General features: G+C 37.4%; 1 protein-coding gene across 2 annotated transcripts in view; it reads right to left on the bottom strand.

Moving 5' to 3' along the window:
- Positions 1–808: 808 nt before the first annotated feature.
- Positions 809–21196, bottom strand: part of LOC122069155 (RNA polymerase I termination factor-like) — a 26095-nt gene continuing 5707 nt past the window's right edge. The window contains exons 3-10 of one of the 2 annotated variants that reach the window (XM_042633101.1): positions 19615–19699; positions 16261–16372; positions 15923–16035; positions 11691–11788; positions 11418–11494; positions 6105–6179; positions 2995–3057; positions 809–1342 (exon numbers count right to left, since the gene is read on the bottom strand). In XM_042633101.1, coding sequence (XP_042489035.1) covers positions 1180–1342; positions 2995–3057; positions 6105–6179; positions 11418–11494; positions 11691–11788; positions 15923–16035; positions 16261–16372; positions 19615–19699 — 786 coding nt within the window. In that variant the 3' untranslated portion in view covers positions 809–1179. The remainder of the gene's footprint in view (positions 1343–2994; positions 3058–6104; positions 6180–11417; positions 11495–11690; positions 11789–15922; positions 16036–16260; positions 16373–19614; positions 19700–21196) is intronic. The other variant, XR_006137380.1, reaches the window with a different exon arrangement.

Here is a 21196-nt window from a genome sequence, read left to right as displayed (position 1 = left end):
TTTAGATGCAAAGCAAGGTAAAGTGAAATTTAATAATGGAATATGGAATGATTTGAAGTTAATGCTAATATGCTTATAGTAACATGGCTTTAAGTTTATTCATCCCCCACACCACCACCCCCCCCCCCCCAAAAACCCCAAAAAAAAAAAGAACATGGCTTTAATGATTATAAAATTTCACTTTCCTTCTGTTTAATTCCCTTTACAACCAAAGCAAGCCTTATTACATTTTAAGATCATGTCATTGTTTGGGATAGAGGGGAGGGGAGGGGAATCTCTCACGCCACGCCAGTGGCAGCTTAAAAAAGACATTATTCATATGAAGCCCACAAGATCATGGTATGAAAAAAACTAATTAAAAAGCCCATGTGAGAGAGCATACGCAATACAGTATATTTTTTGCTTTTTTGGTAATGTCTTTTTTTTCTTTTTTGGTAAATTATGCCATACAGTATATTAGTTGTATGAAAAACATCCCTTTTCTAATTTTTGTTGCTAGGGCACTTCTACATCAACATGAGACCAATGAGAGCACAGACAGTAGCATCATCTTCACCACGAATGAAATTTGTATTTCATAGAAGATGGGGCAGTAATTTTTTATGTCCCTATACCTCGCACATGGGCATGGATCAAATGACCATTTAACATATTTTTTTTCATCCTACCGAAGAAAACACTTTCTTTTTTCCAAAAATAAACTAAAACTTCTCTGTGGGGCCATACATGATTAGTTTTGGACTAGAATTTTAAAAATATCCGTTGCGATAACTCTGGCAATTCTAGGGAAAGAGGAGCTCCAGAGAAAGGATGGAACGAACTTCTCTTTTAAATTTGGAAGTCTTAACCATAATATATTATTGCCCCTAATTCTATTAAAATCTTTTGAAATATTCACTTCACAATGGATTACATAAGTGGTTACACTGGCTGGCTAGCTATTCATTCACACCTCCTGACAAGATTTTCCCTTCCAAAAATGTGGATTCTCTTCTCTGTATCAAAAACCTGTAGAATTCAACCTTACCATCACTTAGGAGGGTCACATGGATGTGATATACCATTTGCAAGTTTTCTGTTTTCATAGTCATGATCTCATTTGTATGTTTTAATGGTGTTTTGATACACACCAAACTCCAAACCAAGCACCTTGCTGCAGCCAAGGACTAATGAACAACTTCATGGAGTAACAGGTCTGCTATCGTAGGCCTCTCTCACTTCAAGCAATTCTGGGCAATAACGTTTTGAAAGCACTTCTACTTGTTCTGCGAACGAGTTGCACCCATGCTTGCCTATGTGACTGACCATTTGGTTCCAACGCTTCCTACAAACATCTCCGGACCTGAAAATGCATTTACATGAGAACGAATACCCACTTCCCTAAAAAATAAAAATAAAAATAATAATAATAATAAACAAAAGAACAAATAAAGGAAAAATGGAAGACTTACCGCAATTAGTGCTAAATGTTAGGAAATTAGTTTGGGTCAAGTCTCTTTATGGATTTATGCATGTTAGAATTTGGTTCCTAAATTGTATTTATGTTGGGAGCATTCTTTCTGTGTACTGCATCTAATAAAAAATCTGCATGTTTGTTATTAAACCACATATCCTCTAATCAATCATTTTTACCATATTGTACTTCAGAACCATTTGGCTGTGGGATTTCGTGGCGGTGTGAATGACTTAAGTTTTTTAATGGAAGGTCTGACAAACCCCATGAACCTGTTCGGACAGCACATGTTAGGAAAGCTGAGCCTCCACTGCTCTTAGCCACATCCAAGATGGCCATCCCCAGCCTCTCCTGCCATTTCAAGACTGATCAAAACAGGGCAATGGAGATCAAAGGATGAGACGGAAGGATGATGGAGATAGATTTCCTCTAAACTCAAGAGAGCAAAAAAGGAATATTCCTTCCATTATTGTGACTGACAGAATCATGGAAAGCATTGGAGGCGTTTGGACAAGAGAAAAGGGAGATCATGTCATTCCCATCTTCAACAGAAAGTGTGGCCACTGTGTGCTTATTGCAAATCTGAGAAGGCCAATGCAAGAGGTATTACATGAATCCACTCAAGAAGGTAAAGCTCAACCATGGGAAGTCGAGGTTTTCATCCTACAACATGCAACTCATCTACCACTTCCTCAACACTTCAACTTTCAGCTAGTACATCGCACCGTCCTTCATCCTTCTTGTGTTGTGAAGATCTACCCTAAGTCCTCACAAAAAGATGAGTTAGCATGCAAGTATAAAAGCAAAGGGAGTTACTGATGAAGATGCTCAGGAGGTGGTAGGGGAATGAAGCCAAGAATGGCATATTTTCAAAAAACAGATGGGACAACTTTAGAGAATACAGTTATAAAGAGGGGGTAGTTTTGTCCCGCACACTCCCCACCCCCCCCCCAAAAAAAAAAAAAGAAAATATCTATTGAATGCTAATTAGCATGGCCAACCAATTTCCCTCAATTAACAATCCCAACAAGTCTTAGGCCACACTCCCACACCCTACTTCTCCAATCACAACCTTAGGTGTCTGCAGTCCTGATACAAAGAACTAGTTTCTTCTTCCAACTACATCCATGCAGCATTTTGAAGGCCAAGTGTAAAAATTTTCCCTCAAACCAGTTCCTTAGACAACCTCTTCAAAATCTTACCTTAAAAGTTTCCTTCCACCCCAAGCTTTATGGAACCATTCTAGCGGAATGTAGCTTTATATGCCTTCTTCCTTTTGGGTAGCATTTTCCACCCTCTTGAATTTTGCTCGGTCAAACTTTACAGCCACATTTTATGGCAGCATTAACAGGTAATAGCTTTATTTGCCTTCTTTGGTTTGGGCTGCTCATGTGGGTTTTTCTTCTGAATAAAATCCAAATTCCTAACCAATCATAAATCCCCACCCTGGGAAACAGTATACCAAAAGAGAAAAAAATTTGCGCACCGTAAATCAAATACCATAGATGCTCATAGAAAATTTTAGAACAAGAACAAATTACCTGAGGTCAAGAAGATTGTCCCAGTCGACATCTTCAATGCAAGAAGCATCCAAGTCATAAAGTCTGCAAGCAAGTATGTATCAGATAGACAAGTATAATTGACTCTAAAATTTTAGGGAGATCACAGAAAAAGAGTTAAAAGGACGGACCTGGATTCACAATATTTTCATGTAACTAGCGATACAAAAATAAAAATGTGATAAAATTCATGCGTAGGTTATAAAAGGTAACAACTCACCAAAACTAGGCCAAGTCTGTTCAAGTCTCAGAAAGTTGAAGCCTTCTCAATAAATTTTAATGAACAATAAAAAAAAAACTCATAATATTCCAAAGAAAGGCAAATATGTGTTCAAAAACTTGATCTATGAAATCAAATGTCACAGAGGACACAAACAAAAATTCCTTAAAACCACCCATAACTCAATCAGGTAACATCACAATGACAGTTCATATGGGTTATAAACAAAAACAGTATTATAATATTGTATCATAATTTGTTTTGAACTTAAGTTGGGTGTAATAACCATAGGAATTGCAAATCTGTTTGATGTTCTCAGAAAGTCCATACTAAACTCAAGGGAGATCATAATGTGTAGAACATTGCCAGTTTTCTTATAGATTTAAGTCATCTGGGCTCTTCTGCTGTTTTTATTTGGAGTAATTTTTGGAATGTCAAGAATATTTAATCTAGCTTTATCAGGAATTTGAAAGCTTACTGGTTTAACCTTCAAACAAGACCAAGACCTTGTGATTCCAATCTGTATCGAGAAAGTTATGGCCAAAATTACTAATAGGGTGTCAGTCTAAGTACTCATGGAGCTCCTAAATGGTATGGGGAGCCATATTAGTCTTGGTTTATATTTAAAGTCTCTTTTTTCCTAGTCATAACAAAAGGAATAGATGAGAGTGATGCAGAGATGTAGACCTATTCACATAGGAAGAAGACCAAGAGAGGCCAAACTGTGGCCTAGTTGATGTTGCTGCTTCAGTATTCCATACTTGGTTTATTTTTAGTCCTTCAGTTATGTACAGAACCATGGTCCAATGGGTGGTCCACTCTAAGTGATTTTATTTTGTTAGGTGTTAATATGAAATGGCTATGTCATTAGTATAATTCCTTGGCCAAGTAAGGAGTCCACTATTGGGGTTTCCTATAGGCTTTAGAACTATGTTTTGTTGGAAAATTTGGAGTCGGTTGGGGCTTCCCATGCCAACTCTAACTCAGCCTTGTGGGATCAGTAAAATGCAAACTGTGGAAGGCTTTCTACCTCACCAGCGATTCTGAAAATTATAGTTTTGCTGCTGCAACTTTCTTCTTGCTGTGAATAATGGTCCTTGTGTGTGATCAAGGTGAAGGAGTTGGTGTCTGATCCAACTGATGTCTGATGAGGACATCAGCCCATTAACCTGACCGTGGCCTTAAAGTCTACCAAAGGATGAGACGCATATAGGACCCTATGATAGACCTCATATGAGATGGACAGCATCTTTTTAAAATATTTATTTCTAAAATATGTTTATTAGTATTTACCATTCTCTTACTTGGTATCCTTCTTATTTTCTAACTCCAGATTTCGTTGCCACTTCTTGTTTTCTCCAATCCTAATTTCTTTTATTTAATCATTGTATCTGTCTATAACCTTTCTCCCCACGGTTTACGTTACTTTAAAGCATCCCCCCTCCCCCGGATTTCACTGTTCTACAGAACCCTGAAGAATTTATAAACTAACATTGATTCAAGATCTCTACAAGTTAATAAATTAATGTTTTATCCTTTAAGTTGGTTTATTGATAGATTAATATAGCATTTCCCAATTTTCAGAATCTTGAAAGTTCATGAATGTAATTTATCTTAAAGCTGCTTATTATCGAACTCCGCGTTACCTAATCAAACTTCTCGTTTAGTTGAATGTATGCTGCCCTAGAATATCATGTTCATTACTACTTTGAAAAACCTCCATTTTGATTTAAATGTATGCATGAATATGCTGCCACCAGTCCCCATTTAGGTCTTCTTTGGAGTTTACCTAGCCTATCATTGCCTGTCTTGGTCAGCCCTTGTAGGACCCCTAGTTCCTCGGTAATCCATAATCCCCTACATCAACGTCCTGTGGTGCGAAGCACAGATGGTTCTCTTACTGTTATTGCTTCACTACTGCTGCTGGAACTTCATTCTTTTTCTTATTTGATCTCCCCTTCATGCCATTATCAAGTAAGCACTATTCTTGAAGTTCTTCAATTAAAATTCCAGATTCTAGAAGATTGGAGACAATGTGTTATTTCAGATTAAGCAACTGAGCCATCCGGTCAATCTGAAATTTTGTTTATACCTTTATCAACCCTAATTGAGTTGATTCAAGTTTGTGCTGCTCCCTGTGATTGGATTTCAAAATATCTTCATATTTTCAATTCTGTCCCTGCCCCTTAACACCTTGTTTTGTACCTTGCCCAAGACCTAAATTGAGTCTGGCTTTCACCTTCATAATCAGTTACTGTTCTGGATTAATCAATACCTGTAACAGTAACTTGATTCACTGTTAACAAACCCTAATTTCAGGACCTTAAATCACCTAAATAACCCTAGTCCTACACTCACTAGGACTCACCTCTATTTGCTGTTTTACTTAGCCGATTGGACTGTAACTTTCAGCAGTCAATCTCCTTAGTTCCTACACCACACCCGCATCTCAGCCCTTCCCATCCTATCATAATCTAATCTATTCATCATTCCTTATAACCTTTATCCTTTGAGTTAAAGATCTCATCTATTGGCTACTGTTTTGAGTCTTTCAAATACAGTACTACATCAGAGAGACTACAAATATATGCTTTGAGAGCCTCACTGTCTTCGTTATCAAATGAAAGATTATTGGTTCCCTGCAAGAATCTCTTAGGTTCTTGGCTATGCTGAAGCATTTTCCAGTTACTTCCAGCTAATCTGAATTGCTGGTATAGCCATCTACTGTGGTTATGTTGCTTTCTTGTTCCTACTCTTCCAACTTCTGTTCTAACAGTTTAGGTTCTCTAATGCTAAGATTAAGTTTGAGTCTGCAAGAGAGAGAATGAGTAACAAAATCAATAGATATGGATTAGTGGAGCCAAAGCCTTACGCAATCAGCAGACGATAATCATCAGAATCCTGCCATAAACCTTCTGCTACCATAGGTGATGTTAATTGGCCATACCTGGAAAGTTAAAAGTATCAAGCATTTAGCGAGACATGATTTAGTGATTGCAATTATCAAAATCAAGATATTTGCAGGCATTAAATGTCTTTGAGATTGTACTCAGAAACACCAAAGACTGCAGTATGTTTACAACATTTAGCAATAATAAAAGAAGAACTGAGTCTTATCCCAACTAAATGGGGGACGGCTACTTGGATCCTTGCCCTCCAATCAGCTCTATTCGACATTATACTTGATACAAGGCCTAAGCTATGCACGTCTTTCCTCACCATTTCTCCTAAGGTCATTTTGGGTCTGCCCCTAACTCTTTTAGATCCTTTGATCTGAATCAAATCACTCTTCAGTACTGGAGCATCCAAAGGTCTCTGTTGAACATAGTCATGCCACCACAAATGACTTTCTCGTAGCTTATCATGTATCGTTGCTACTCCCAAACCAGCTCTAATATGACCATTTCTTACTTTATGCTTCTTAGTTTTACCATTCATCCATCTCAACATCCACATCTCCGCTAAGCTGAGTTTATCTGCATAATGCTTCTTAACTACCCACATCTTCCCTATTAAACTCAAGGGAAAATTCTACAATTCAGTAATACGATTAGCTATGGCGTATGGAGCAGAGTGTTGAGCAGTTAAGAAGAGTAATTTGAATAAATTGGGTGTAGCAAAGATGAGGATGTCGAGAGGAATGTGCTGCAAGACCAGGAGAGACAGAGTAAGGAACGATTGTATTAGAAACGAGTTAGGGGTTGCACCAATCCAAGACAAGCTCCGCAAGAGTCTGTTGAGGTGGTATGGCCATGTTCAACGGAAACCCATGGATGCCCCAATAAGGAAGAGTGACTAGTTTCAATTACATAGAAATAGAAGGAGAGGCAGGCCTAAAATGACTATTAACAAAGTGGTAAGAAAAGATATGCAGATGGCAGGGCTCGATTCAAGTATGATACCAGATAGAGGTAAATGGAGAACAAGAACCCATGCAACCAACCCCTTGTAGGGGATGTTCCAGTGATGCTACTTTGACTACTGCTTTAACTTCTTTTACCCCCTTTTACTTCTTTTTGGTACTTCTATTTATTCTATGCTTACTATTACCTTAGACAATATCAGATCTATATAGCCAACCCCATCAAGTTGGGATAAGGTTATGGCTGTTGTTGTTTGCTTCTTAACTACCCAGCATTCTGCACCACACATCATAGCCGGTAGAATGATTGTCCTATAAAATTTTCCTTCAAGTTTTAAAAGAATATGTCGATCACAAAACACTCCAGACGCACCTCCCCACTTCATCCATACTATTTTAATTCTTTATGAAACAACATCCTCTATATCAACTTCCTTATTTATGATTGAACCTAGATACCTACAAAAATCAGTTCGTGGAACTTCCCTTTCATCAATTTTCACCACCTCATTATCCGTCCTAGTTACACACCATATACTTTGTCTTCGTTTTACTTATCTTAAAACCTTTTGATTCTAAGGATGATCTCTAGAAATCCAACTTAGCGTTTTAATCTCTGCTTTTGTCTCATCCACCAAAACAATATCATCAGCAAAAAGCATACAAGGAACGTCATCTTGAATTTCTCTAGTTAATTCATCCATGATAAGTGCAAACAAAGAGGCTTAAATTTGATCCTTAATGTAACCCAACTATATTTGGGAATTCACTACCTTGACCCCCACCCCAAACACAATTCTTACACTAGTCAACACACCATCATACATATCTTTAATTATGTCCACATATTTACTTGAACACTTCTTGTCTCTAGTACTTGCCAAATTAACTCTCTATGGACTGTCATAAGCTTTTTCTTTGATCAATTAAGATTATATGGAGATCCTTCTTGCAATCTCTAAATCTTTCCATGAGTCTCCCAAGTAGATAGCTTATGTCATGGATCTTCCTAACATAAAACCACATTGATTCTTTGCAATAGTAGTTTCTTTTCTCAGGTGGGTTTCAATAACTCTCTCCCATAATTTCATAGTATGACTCATTCGTTGTATGCCTCTATAGTTATTGCAGCTATGAATATCACCTTTATTTTTGTAAATTGAAACCACAATGCTTCTCCTCCATTCATATGGCATTTTATTTTTGCTCAGAATCTTATTAAACAAATTGGTTTACCAAGATAAACCATAGATTTCTAAGCACTTCCACATTTCTATTGTGGCCTCATCTAGGCCTTGTGCCTTGCCTACTTTCATCCTCCTTAAAGCTTCTTTTACTTCAGACACCCTAATTTTTCCTATACAACAATTTTGAATGCGTCAGTTATTGTTTTTTGATATCCCTGTGTGTACACAAACACACATACAATTAGTGGAAAACATTCTATATTCTAACTTGTAAAAGCGGTAAAAAAATGTTTACTTCATGGGATAATATTTTACTGTTGTCTTAAGAGTGGGGACTTCTGGAAATCTTGAATTATTTATGTTGCAGATACAATTTTCATTTTCTTATACCATATGTTTGAGTTAGATTATGTATTATGATTATTACAGTGGAAGGGGAACATGGGATAAAGCTATCTATAAGATAACTAAAATGAGGGAAAGGAAGAGTAGAGTTCTTGACCATGTTGGATGTATTAAAAGTGAAGATGGTAAAGCATTAATAAAGGATGAGGACATTAAGGAGAAATTGAAAGTTTATTTATGCAACCAACTAAATGACAATTGTATCTGCAGCATCAATAATTCAAGATTTCCAGAAGTCCCCACTCTTAAGACAGCAGTAAAATATTATCCCATGAAGTAAACATTTTTTACCGCTTTTACAAAGTAGAATATAAAATGCTTTCCACTAATTGTATGTGTGTTTGTATATACACAGGGATATCAAAAAACAACAATTGACGCATTCAAAATGCAGAAAAAGGACTCAAGAAAATGAGTAGTGGGATGGGTTATACATATGTGGGCTTCTGGTTCATTGGATTTTCACTGTAATGGGGCTATATTAAGGATACACATGGTAACAAAAAACAAAGGCAGAAAAAGTACTCATGTTGACTATGTTGGGCTTATGGTCCATTGGATTCACTGTTATGGGCCTTTCTTAAGGCAGAAAAATACTGGTTCTGCTTTATTTTTAGCTATTCTACGGTTTTTTTTTTTTTTTGAATTATTTTCGATTTTGTTTAGCTTTATTTTTCTCCCTTCTAATGATTAGCTTCTACTTATGTTTTCTAATAGAAGTAGGATCTTAAGTCTCTTTTTTGTTTCTATTTCCTTTTTAGAGTACCATATCCCTTTTCTTTGTTGGAGGGGGGGGGTAAACGAGTCTTACATGATCTTGAGAGTTGAGTACTTGAGTGTGGGGTTTAAGTTTCTCTTTTATGAGAAAGTTTGCGCCCCTGAGCCCATAGAGAGATGAATTTATGAATAAAGTAATGAAGTTTTTCCTTCTGTTGAGCTGTGTGGATTCATTGTCCATGAAGATGATTCCTCTAAACCAGTGGATTCCTTAAAGACTAGGGTGGATTGTCTAGACATTATCTGGGTGGAATCTCAGTTATTCCAACTCTTTTTTCCTTTCCTTAGTTCCTGCTTCTGATTTCTGTTTACTGTTAAATCAAAGCTGTTTAGCAAAGTTAATAGGCCAAAATTTCTGTCATAATGGTCTATTGCCTTTTGATTTGTACTATCATAATTCCTTTTCCGTTTAGGTTTACCTGGAGATATTCCAATCTGAGATTCATATACCACTATCCTACTTAGGATATTTGAGTGCGTAATCTGTCCAATTAAAGTTTAGGATTAGGGTTATGATTTCATAATTTTCTGAACAATCAGTGCAACCAAACAGCTACAGCAGGATTTCTCAAAAGCTTCTCAAATATTTTCTTAGCACAACCACAGTCAGAACATAACAGAAAGCAGCCTAAAGTAACTTCTAATCACTAGGACTCCAGCTTACTAGGTCCTAAGTACATAGATAGGTCCAAAACCATTGACTAACCAATCTGAAATTAAAATGAACAAAAACCCTTTAAAGCATAAAATTAATTCTCAAACGAAATAACTTCTAAATATGAGTCCCCCAACTTTCTTGACTAGTCAAATTTCTATAATAAAAAAAGGCAAAAAAGGGAATAAGGGCCCCAAAACAATAAAAGAGCAACCCAGTCACAAGTCTCCTTCTACTGCAGGATCTGGGAGGGGCAAATATGCACAGCCTTACCCTCTGCTTCGCAGAAGAGGCTGTTTCCAAGTTTTAATCCTATGACCAACATGTTGCAATAATTCAACTTAACTGTTGCACCACAGGGTCCCAAAACAATACAAGAGCTAAAAGGTCAGGCTGTTGGCGAACCAGCCCAGTTCCTTCAAATGTGTCAATCAGAAAATCTCTATTTACAAATTTAGGCCCACAAAATAATGTTTATCTTCAGAACTATCCCGCAAACTGGCTCCATATGATTCTCAACCACTGTTGCTTTCTTGTAACTGGATCAACCAAGATAACTGCAGGCTAGCATAAAGTACTATAGTTTCTTTCCCCTTGCATAAAGAAGTTGGCCCTTTCAATTCTAACAAGATTATTGCATCACCCATTTCGTACTGATTAATATAGAAAGCTCCCCACACTTCAAATGTAACACTGAACCAGAAGATGATTCACTCATACAACATCTCCCAAACAAAATAATCAGACATCAAGGAGGCAGCATCGACAGTCTAAATACTCCTCCCACATCCCCCCCCCCCAAAAAAAAAAGAACCTGCACCATGTCCACAATTGATGACTCTCACAGTTTACATCATGTTTTCACAGGTCCATTGTGTAGGTTTTTCAAAGCTTCTACAACCAAAATCAATGTCATTATAATGACAGAAAATGAGGTTACAATTCAAGTGGCATTTAAATCAGATTTCTTTGACCTTTCTTTTCATCAGACTCCTCTAATAGAATTCTTATTCTTGCACAAGGTCCCCAAAATTTTGGATGTACCATATTCTATATATGCAAGTCAATTTTCCCACGACAATTATATAAATATCAATATGTCAAAACACATGCATGTGCGGAAGTTTATATATATACATATATATATATGTATGTATATTGCGCCTATTTGCATACATTTTAATAAGCCAAATAAAATTTAACAACAGCAATGTTTTCTTCCGAGCAAAACTTACTACCAAGAACAAAATATATATTGAAAAATGCAATATCAAGGAGATAATGAAATAGAATGCACACCATTTTTCGCAGCAAGATGAATTGATTCGAGTGGACAACTTGTCACTAATTGCTCCCCAACTAATATTATCTCGCAACTGCTCAAGGTCTCTCATAAAGCAATCATTTAGAAAATAAAAAGTACTCCAGTACTCCAATCTTGCTTCAATAAGAATTGAAGATGAAAATAAACACAGAAAATAACGAACGTAACAGGGTCCTCGTAATGTTATCATTTTTTTGTTGGGGGGTTTTTGGGGGGTGGATTTAAATGAAGCAAAAAGAATCGTTTACCATCCCATGCTTGGATTTCTTTTCCCCAAAGGCTTTCATGCGCAAATCCATGTTCACTAAATCAAATAAAGTCTGGTACTCCTCCTGGGACCAATGCCCTTTGTCATGAATTAGGTGTTTGGGGGGGGGGGGCAAAATAGAAAAGAGCACCAATTAGATTATAGCATTAAAAGTTAAAACTTCATATAGTAGGTGAGCCAAGTGTATAGTCCCGCCAAGCAGAAAGACATGTTGAGCACAATCCAAATCGTAAAAGAACATAATTGTCTCAGAAATTAGCATCCAAAACAAACCAGGCCAAACTGAGAAAGTAACAATTACAGGCCAAGTGAGGCAGAACTTAAGAAATATCAGAGGAGAAGATCCATGAAGAACCAAGCTTAACATGGCCTAGTGTTTGTACAGGCTTAACATGACCTGGGTCTGGTTATGTTTTGTTTTAAGTCAGTTGTTTCAGTCCTGTGGGTCAGTTATCTTATGACAACAACCACCATAACCTTATCCGAACTTGATGGGATCGGCACATGGATCTGATTTGGTCTAAGATAATAGTAAGCATAAGAATAAATAGAAGTACTAAAAAGAAGTCAAAGGAGGTAAAAGAAGTAGTCAAAGCAGTAAACAAAGCAGCATCATTGGAACATCACTTACAAGGTGTCGGCTACACAGGTCCTTGTCCTCCAGTTACCTCTATCCATGGTCATACTAGAATCGAGCCCTACCAGCTGCATATCATTTCTTACCACTTCGTCAATAGTCATTTTAGGTCCTCCATGTAATTAAAACTGATCGCTCTTCCTCACTGGGGCATCCATGGGTCTTATCTTACCCTAGTCTTTATTTCATTAGGACATATTTCCTATTCAGAGTATGATTTGCTTGATGAGTCCTGTTATGAATCACTATTCCTTATTGGGCTGTGATTGCCCTTAACTGATTACTATAAGTAAAGCATGGGGTACAAGCTCCCCATGATTTTGACAGTATTTGAAAAAAATTTCCTTCATGTTCTGTGATGAATCAGAGCATTCTCCCATGATGACTCAGGATGGTGAAGCCGACTACAAGTGGTGAATCCAGTCTGATGTAAGACTAAATTACCAAGGGGTAATCAGTCCCAGAAGGATCTATCATAAACTCCAACATGCAAATCAAATTTAGTTTCAACAGAGAACTCAGATCTGGAAAATAGTGCTGAATATAAGAATTTCAATTACTCACAAACCACAAATCAGATGAAGATGAATTTTGGATCGAATGAAAATCCTATATGAGAGAACAAAACATAAAAAATTGAAAAAATTCTGCTGGCCGGATTGAGACTTAGGCTGGTCTGGTGAATCTTCAAAAACTACGGCTGGAAGCGCCAGATGATCCTCAAATTTGGATCAAGTTGTCCTCGTAAGGTCCTCAACCAACACTCAAAATCCTGCAGCGATCAGCAATCTGACCTGGAAGTTACGCACTCAAACATTCTTCCAGGAAAACTCTGTAACTGAAAATCGATAGGCTGTGTGCATGTCTTCTGATCAGCAATCAGCAATCTTATAGGGCTTCAATTTCACTTTAAATGGTAGATGGAGAAAAAAAATGAAGAAAGGAAGGAAGAAGGTGAAAATCAATGGTAGAAGAAAGGGGGTAGGGGAATGGCTATCTCAGTCTAGGTATCTCACCCACGGCCACAGGCCACAGCAATCCCAGCTGTTGAACATCCTATATCAGGAATAAGGAGCAATAATGGCTGTAAAATTCATTCTTTCATTAATTCTCAAACTGTTACAACAATCTCTCTTATATAGGAGAGAGTACAACCTTACAAAATAGAAAGTAACTCAAAAGGAAACTAACTTGAAATTAGAAACTAATAGACTTTAGTAACTAAGGACTAACTTGCTCACTAAGAAAGAAATAAAATAGAAACTAATTAAACTAACCTAAATAGGAAACTAAAATAGGAGATATGGACCAAAATTACTGTTTATGTCAGCAGTGTTTTATCATTTGTGAACAGTATTTTCTCACTCTTTTTTTCTGGTCGTCTTCTTCAAGCTTTGATCTGCATCACAGTTAGGACTTGCGGTTAAACACCCAGGTTAACTCTTCTTCTTTGTTGGAGCCTCATGCACTGGGTGTATTCTTTTTCTTAGACAAATCTGAAACTGCATATGTTGAATCTGATATCTGATTCTTCAAAAGATCTGTTGTTTGGCTAGTTTTGAATTCTCCTAGTGACACTAGGAATTGTCCACGCAACCAGATCCAACCCTTGGATCTTGCTAATATTTTCAGCATCTGTTCTAGGCTTATGAACCAGCACTCGAACAGGAGGATCTCCTGATCTAAGTCATGGATTCAGAGTTATTAATTTTCACCTAAATTTGAACTTTTCCTACTCTGTTTCGATCCTGTTGTGTTGGTGATTGATTAGAAACATCAGTACCACATTACCAAGACAGCCAGCGGCCCATCTTTGCCGGAAACTTATTTAATTTGGAAGCTGAGAATCTGAGATCCAGAAATTCCTTCACAGATTACTTGACTAGGGGAGGAGGTTGAGGAAGAATCATTGTATATTGAGCAAATGTAGCGCATACCCATGGATTGAAAATTTGATATGTGCCATATCCCCATGTTAGGGGCTTGTAAAGTTCTTTTAGTTTCCTTAGTGAAACCACTTGGTCTACCAAAAATAAAATAAAATAAAATAAAAATATATAAATAATTGCATTAGTTAATCAACCATTGATAGTAGGAGTTTACGATGTAGATTCCCATCATGGGCTACAATACCACAGGAGGAAGAAGCCATCAAACCAGCCTTTGGGCTGAGTTCGAACCACTCCTATGCTGACCTATCGGGCCAGCTTAGTTAACCCTTTATTTTCTTTGTTTTAGTAGTTGTTTACACTTTTTAGAAAGTCCCTAGTAGCTGCTATTTGTTTCTTAAATTAGAAGAGATAGAGATAGTTTCTATTTTGCATTAGTTTCTAATTTGAGTTAAGCTTCTAATTTTTGTAATTTCAGGCCTCTATATATAGAGAGGCTGCGTAGACACAAAACAGGATTGAATTAATGAAGTTTGTTGCAGCTATTGCTTGCTCCCTCTCCTGAGAAAGGAAAACAAACAGCTGGGATAGTTGTAGGTGAGATACCCAGTCTGAGATAGCCATTCCCCCCCCCATCTATCTTGCTTAATATCTTCTTTTCTTTTCTTTTCTGATTTCTGTTGTTACTTGCTGTGAGAGGAGTGTTTGAGAGATAAACTAAGGCTGCGTTTGGTAACAACGTTTCGTGTCAAATATGGAAATTTCAGTTGCAGTGTCAAAATGTCTTTTTTTTTTTTTTTTACGAAACTGGATAACAAACTACCTTTTGTCGTTCGTAATTCTCGTTTTTTTTTTTTTTTTTCCACTTTTTGTTCCAAAAAAACCGAAACACACCATAAATGCACCAAACGATTTATTCCAACGAAAAAACTCCAGAAACGTTTTTTTAGAACGTCACCAAACACAGCCTAAACTTATTTGAAGACTTAACAAGGATCAAAACCTCTGAAAATCAGTTCAACAGCTCAAAGTCGATTGCAGCCTTTTAGGGTTTCAAAATACAAATCAGCAGGGCCTTTTCTTTTCTTCTGTCCAGCAGCTTCGAAATCCATTTGGAGGGTTCAAAGGTCATCTCAAAGGGACCACTCGACCAAGGTTTCAGCCCCTGCTGCCCAGTCAAAACTGAACCGCAGGGTTTCTCCCTGTGCTGGCAGAAACCCAGATTTGTATGGGTAGTGTTTGTGCTGTTGAGATCTGTTGCTGAGTTGTTCCTGCTGCTGTGAGTGATTTTTTTTTTTTTCTGAGTTGTTCCCAGATACTTCTGGACAGGTTTGGTCACTAACTTCTCTGCTGAGTTTATTTTCTCTGGTTCTATTTTCCAGTTTCGGTAAAGACTGGTTTGAGTGTTCAGAATTGCTTTGGTTTGGGCTGTTCAAATATTGGGAGTTTGTTTATCCAGTGTGAAGTGTGAACCTACTACTACGTTATTTTAGTACCTAGCCAAAATGAATCACGTTCAAGCACCAAGTTGGAAACAAGGTATCCAACAATGACAGAAACCACACCTCAAGTCAGAATTCAAGAATACATCAAATATGATTGATAGTTTGATACGAAATCATTAAGTCTTGGTTTATTTATAGAGGAAAAGTGGGGGAAATAAAGGCAGTTAAATTAGCAATTTACCCCTTTTCTGGTTGGCCAACTTTATTCTGCGCCATGCATCCTTCACATGAAACCGATGTTTGCCAAGCACATCAGCCACCATCCTCCACTTCGAACCATGCTTCTCATGCACTCTATAGTATATGCATTGTCATCCACAAGTTTTTTAAAAATTATAATAATAATAATAATAATCAAGTAAAAATTAACAACCTTAAATACAAAAAGGTACCAAATATACAACATTATTATTCATCACCAACACAATACATACTTGTTCTACAAAGGGTCGGGGTAAAACCACACAAGATTTGAATGAAAAAAAGAATACGTAAAAGCCAATATATAATTGAACACACCTTCGGACAAGTTCATATTCCTCTGCAGTCCATTTATGCGCATCATCCCTTTCAAACAAAACATGCCCTCTATAATACACACTCTGGTGAGTTCTCCAAGGTAAGGCAGCAGCTGCAATTAACAACAATAACATCACAAAATCAACAATTTATTATGTGTTTGTTGCAGGGCAGCATGTTTGGGGTAGCCCAAAAATGACCATAGAGAATGTTGTAAGAAAAGACATGCAAAGGCTAGGTATTGACTCCAGTTTGACCTCAAACAGAGCTGTTTGGGGGGCAAAGATCCATGTTTCCGACTGATTGTAGGCGGAATGTTCCAGTGCTGCCTTTTTTCTTTTCTTGTGTATTGTCTTTTTCTTTTTTTCGTGGATCCATTTAGCCGACCCCATTTAGTTGGGAAAAGGCTAAGCTGTTGTTATTGTTGTTGCAGCGCAGAGTGTGTGATCACTTAAGATCAGGCTGCAAGGTTTCACCTTATCACATTCCTAATGTTGACGTACACAAATTTTGCTCACTATGTTTACACTTTTAAGTATTGCTTTAAATCGTTTTTGGATCTTTCTTATGAACTATATATCAAATTTAACAAGAAATGAAAGGCATATACACCCAGGACTTCAAAGCAAGTGAAGCAGACTGCAGTGAGAAGCTCGCTATAACTTTAGGGGTGTCAGCAGGTCCAGGTTCAGGCATGGACCCCACTAAATGAATCAGGTCTGAGAATGAACAGATTGTTCAGTACTGGACCATTGAAAAGTAACGAAATATTTCATTAGTCTTGGTGTTTCGATTGCTACAAATACATTTCCCAAGAACCCTAATTCCATCCTCCACTATTTCTACATCTATAACCGTGAACTAATTCTCACTGCCCTGTATTCTTGCCGGATTGTTCAGATTTTTTTATTAGTATAAAAAAAATATATGCATTGAAGGTAGAAGGAAACTATAAAGATAAATGGGGGTTCTAAGCTCCTCAAAGGGGGGAGGAGAAGAAGAAAATTCTAGCAAACAAGTAAGAGGACTGAAGGACGACCAAAGGACAATCCTAGTAATTCAAGGTTTCCCCATCAACGGCCTCTAATAGAAGAACCCTTTGAGTATCTTCCCATTTTTAGAAGTTGAAAACCCATTAATCCAACGATATAATTAGTCGGAACGTCAAGTACCTTCTAAAATTTGATAGAAGCTGCAATCTCTATCCTGGTCTTCTTACTTGGTTCACAAGCCTTTTCTATGGTTACTGACAGATACCAATACCAAATACCGCATCTTTTCTTGAGCTTTCCCAGCACCCTTTGCATAAGGCTCTTTGCCTTCAGAAATATCAACCATTTTTATTTCTTTGAATATGTTAATCAGGTATCAAGTATCGGTATCAGAAAGCATATCAGGAAAATGGTTTTAAGAGACATCTCGGAGAGACAATAAGAGACACTGGATACACTTGAGGTACATTAGATCCTGCTAAGATTTTTTGGACAGGTAGGCCCCAAAGTACCCTATTGACATGTGGCAAAACAAAGCACTGAAAAATCAGGAGACATACTGTAGTGATCTAAGTAGTAGTAGATGTGTACAGACATATATGGGAATTAGGCTCTGAAATTTGATGCATGGCCTATCTAGACTCTCTAATAAGTATCCAACTACTAAGTATTAAGTAACATACATTAATTTTAAGCACGCTAACAGTACAACTAGCAACATTTTATGTGTGACTATAAATGATAAGTATTTAAGGTTCAAACATAAATATACAAAATCTTCTAAATATTTATATATATATATATATATTTTCTCGTGGTGAATAAATAATTCACTACCAAAAGGGGAAAGAGAAACCCAATCCTTATGGAGAGGAGGAAACGAGCTGCAGAAGCGAGAGGGGAAGACCCTAGGACAACAATATGTCTATTCCTTGGGGAATCAACAACGAGAGGAGGAGACCGAAGGAAGTTTGCTTCTGAATCTTCTAATATCAAAGAAGATGGAGCCACAAATCTATTGAAAGGATCTGGAACTCAAGGACCGTTTTTTGAGATTACACTTCATCCAAATATGGTTGATGGTGGCACTAAATGCGAGCTTACCCACAAAATCACGGGAACATTTACTGACAAAGGACATCCACCCAGACCCATTCCCTCATGAATAGAAGAATCCTCTGGCTTCATTGCCAACATTTTATCGGGACCCTTTTACAAAAGAAGAGGAAAAAAACAAGTAAAAAAGAGATGATCCACATCTTCCAGAGCATTCCAACAAATGCAGCAAAAATAAGAGATTGGAATATTCTGGTGAATGAGGAAAAACTGCATTTGGAAGTAGTTGGGAGGGCCCCGCCAGATAGTGAATTGTGACAAAAGATGTGGTGCTTGAACCACACTAACTTGCGCCAAAGAGACAATGGCCCATGTGATAAGATGAAGTCCCAAGCAGTTTTGGAACTGAAAAGACCTGAAGAAAATGTAGATCAAACAACATTATCTCCCCTACAATGAGACCTTCTGGAAATAGAATACAAGGAATTCCACACAGCATTTAACAAGGGAGAAGTAGGCAGGGGGGCCTAGTCATCATGACTAATGATATATGCCACCATGGACTGCTTACTAAATTCCGAGCCGTAAATGGTTCTAGCACCAAAGATGCGGAGAATACCCATAGGGTGCCAATGGCTGAGCCAAAGAAAGGTAGAAGCCCCATTATAAATTTGGCAAGAAATGAACCCGAAAGCAATAGGCCCAAACTTCAGAACCTTGTGCCAAACCCAGGAAGCATAAAAAATAGGAGGAGCAGTCTAATTAGAATCATTGCAAAGAAAACCAGAGAGATAGTTATCTTCTTAGCCGCAAGCTCCCAGATCAGCTTGAGAATGCTAGCTCAATTAACTTCTTTGATTCTTCTCAAGCAAGGCCTCCCTCATCCTTGGGAAGAGGATGAAGGAATCTAGACGATAACCAGGAAAGATAAGCAATGCCATGAGAATAACTATCATTATACATTAAAATTTATTTTGCAAAGAACTAGAAAAACACTCATGCAATGGATGAAACAGGAAAGACAAGAAAAAAAAGAAGGAATAAACTGAAAACAATAAAAAGGGCTAGCAGGGAATGATAATAAGACAGCTCATGAGCAGCAATATATAATTAGGATCATACAACCTAAGTTGGCACAAATAATGCCCAGCGATTTCCTTCCAACAGCCTATATGATCAAGGTAGGATTAGCAATGAATAAACAGAAAAAAATAATAAGGGCTAGCAGGGAAAAAGATTAAGACAGTGCAAGAGCAGCAATTATAATTAGGAGCATACAACCTAAGTTAGCACAAAGAATGCTCACCAATTTCTTTCCAACAGCCATGAAGTCCAGGTTCGGATTTGCAGCGCAAAATCCTGTTTAAACCATCCTCCCCCAATCCATGTTCCTAGAAACATAATAAGAATTCAATTAATGGGATTCGACCACCTTACTACAAATTCTGAACTACACAAGCATAAATAGGAAAGATAACACTTGTATTACTCTATCAGTTTAAGCACAAGACAGTCAAGAATATTCTGAAGACCTCATGGATTAACACACATAAATGTGAAGATCAACCGGGCCTTCCAAAATAAATAACACTGGTTAAATCAAACTTGACCAAATTAAAATTAAAAGCCATTACATCCATATGAACTATGATTCGAATCTATACTTGTCATGGCACAAAGGCCAGCAGAGGTGGTGGCCAGGCACCTAGGTGGCACAAAGCTGTCCAAGCCCTAAAAATAAAGACAGATTTTAGATGTAAACATAAAATTTCATTCCTTTAAGTGCAATCTTAATGAGGCCTTAAGAAAAAAAAAAAAAGTTCTTTATATATATATATATATATATAATTATAAACAGGCCAATTTATAAAATAAATAAGGGTTAAAGAACACTACTCCTAGTGTACCCTACACCCACACACATGGGGAAGTGGGGCTGGTGCATGGGGCGTCTTTTCAAACTCAAGCCTGACCCTCAAGGGAGGATTTTCTACACTATTTGTTAACAGCAAATACCCGCAGGATTAATTTTGAAACTGGTAGGGATATGCAAGAACAAATAATTTTTATTGAAAACATTCCTCTAATGAATTCCCTGGGAACATTTATAGTAAATTGCATTCAGTATAAGTTCAAGACACATAAGTGCTCTAACCATATTTCGGCTCGTGATCAATCCATAGATATCGATAAAAAATAAATAAGCACTCAAAAAAAGTACATGTTCGAGCATCATTGACCAACCCCTCATCAATCTAGATTCATTTCAATAGGAACAAAAATTCAACCGTCGCCTGATGCCCTCCCTACCTTCACTCTTGCAGTCCAAGGAGCTTCGTTAAATCATCAACTTATCTAGCCTAGGGTGGTCGTAGATCAGCTTTCTTTGGTTCTACTGAGACTCCTCCCTAACGCCAATATTGTTTGATGCTCCCTGTTCTAGCTGCCTTCGCCTAACTTTCTTAACTTCCTCAGCGTCAACACACTTCAAAAGGATATGATTCTACGGCTTCTTAGAAAGTGTTCCCACACTGACGAAGAATTACGTGGCTAATCTCTGGATGGTTTTTCAGTCTATGGTTGTGGCATCAAGAGGAAAGGTTTTGTCTTCCTAGTACGTCTTTAGCAATGGGAACAGTGTTGTTATCACCGACTATAATTATCTAACAGTTCGAATATAGTTGATATAATTGAGGTGCAATCCAAATACAGTTTTTGGGGGTGGAATTTGTGGCGGCAACCTGTAGGGTTTGATGTTTTTCTAATTTCTTCCCTAGCGGAATGTGAGAGTAAATCCACTATGATCCTCTATCAACCAATACCAAGAATGTGGGACCATTAACATGGTTAAAACTAATTTGAAGTCCGGGCATAGCGTGGTATTTTTT

Source organism: Macadamia integrifolia, unplaced genomic scaffold, assembly GCF_013358625.1.
Source record: "Macadamia integrifolia cultivar HAES 741 unplaced genomic scaffold, SCU_Mint_v3 scaffold538, whole genome shotgun sequence".
In the NCBI taxonomy this organism is placed as follows: Eukaryota; Viridiplantae; Streptophyta; class Magnoliopsida; order Proteales; family Proteaceae; genus Macadamia; species Macadamia integrifolia.
Note: the sequence above shows the minus strand (reverse complement) of the source record. Positions and strands in the feature narration are given on the sequence as shown.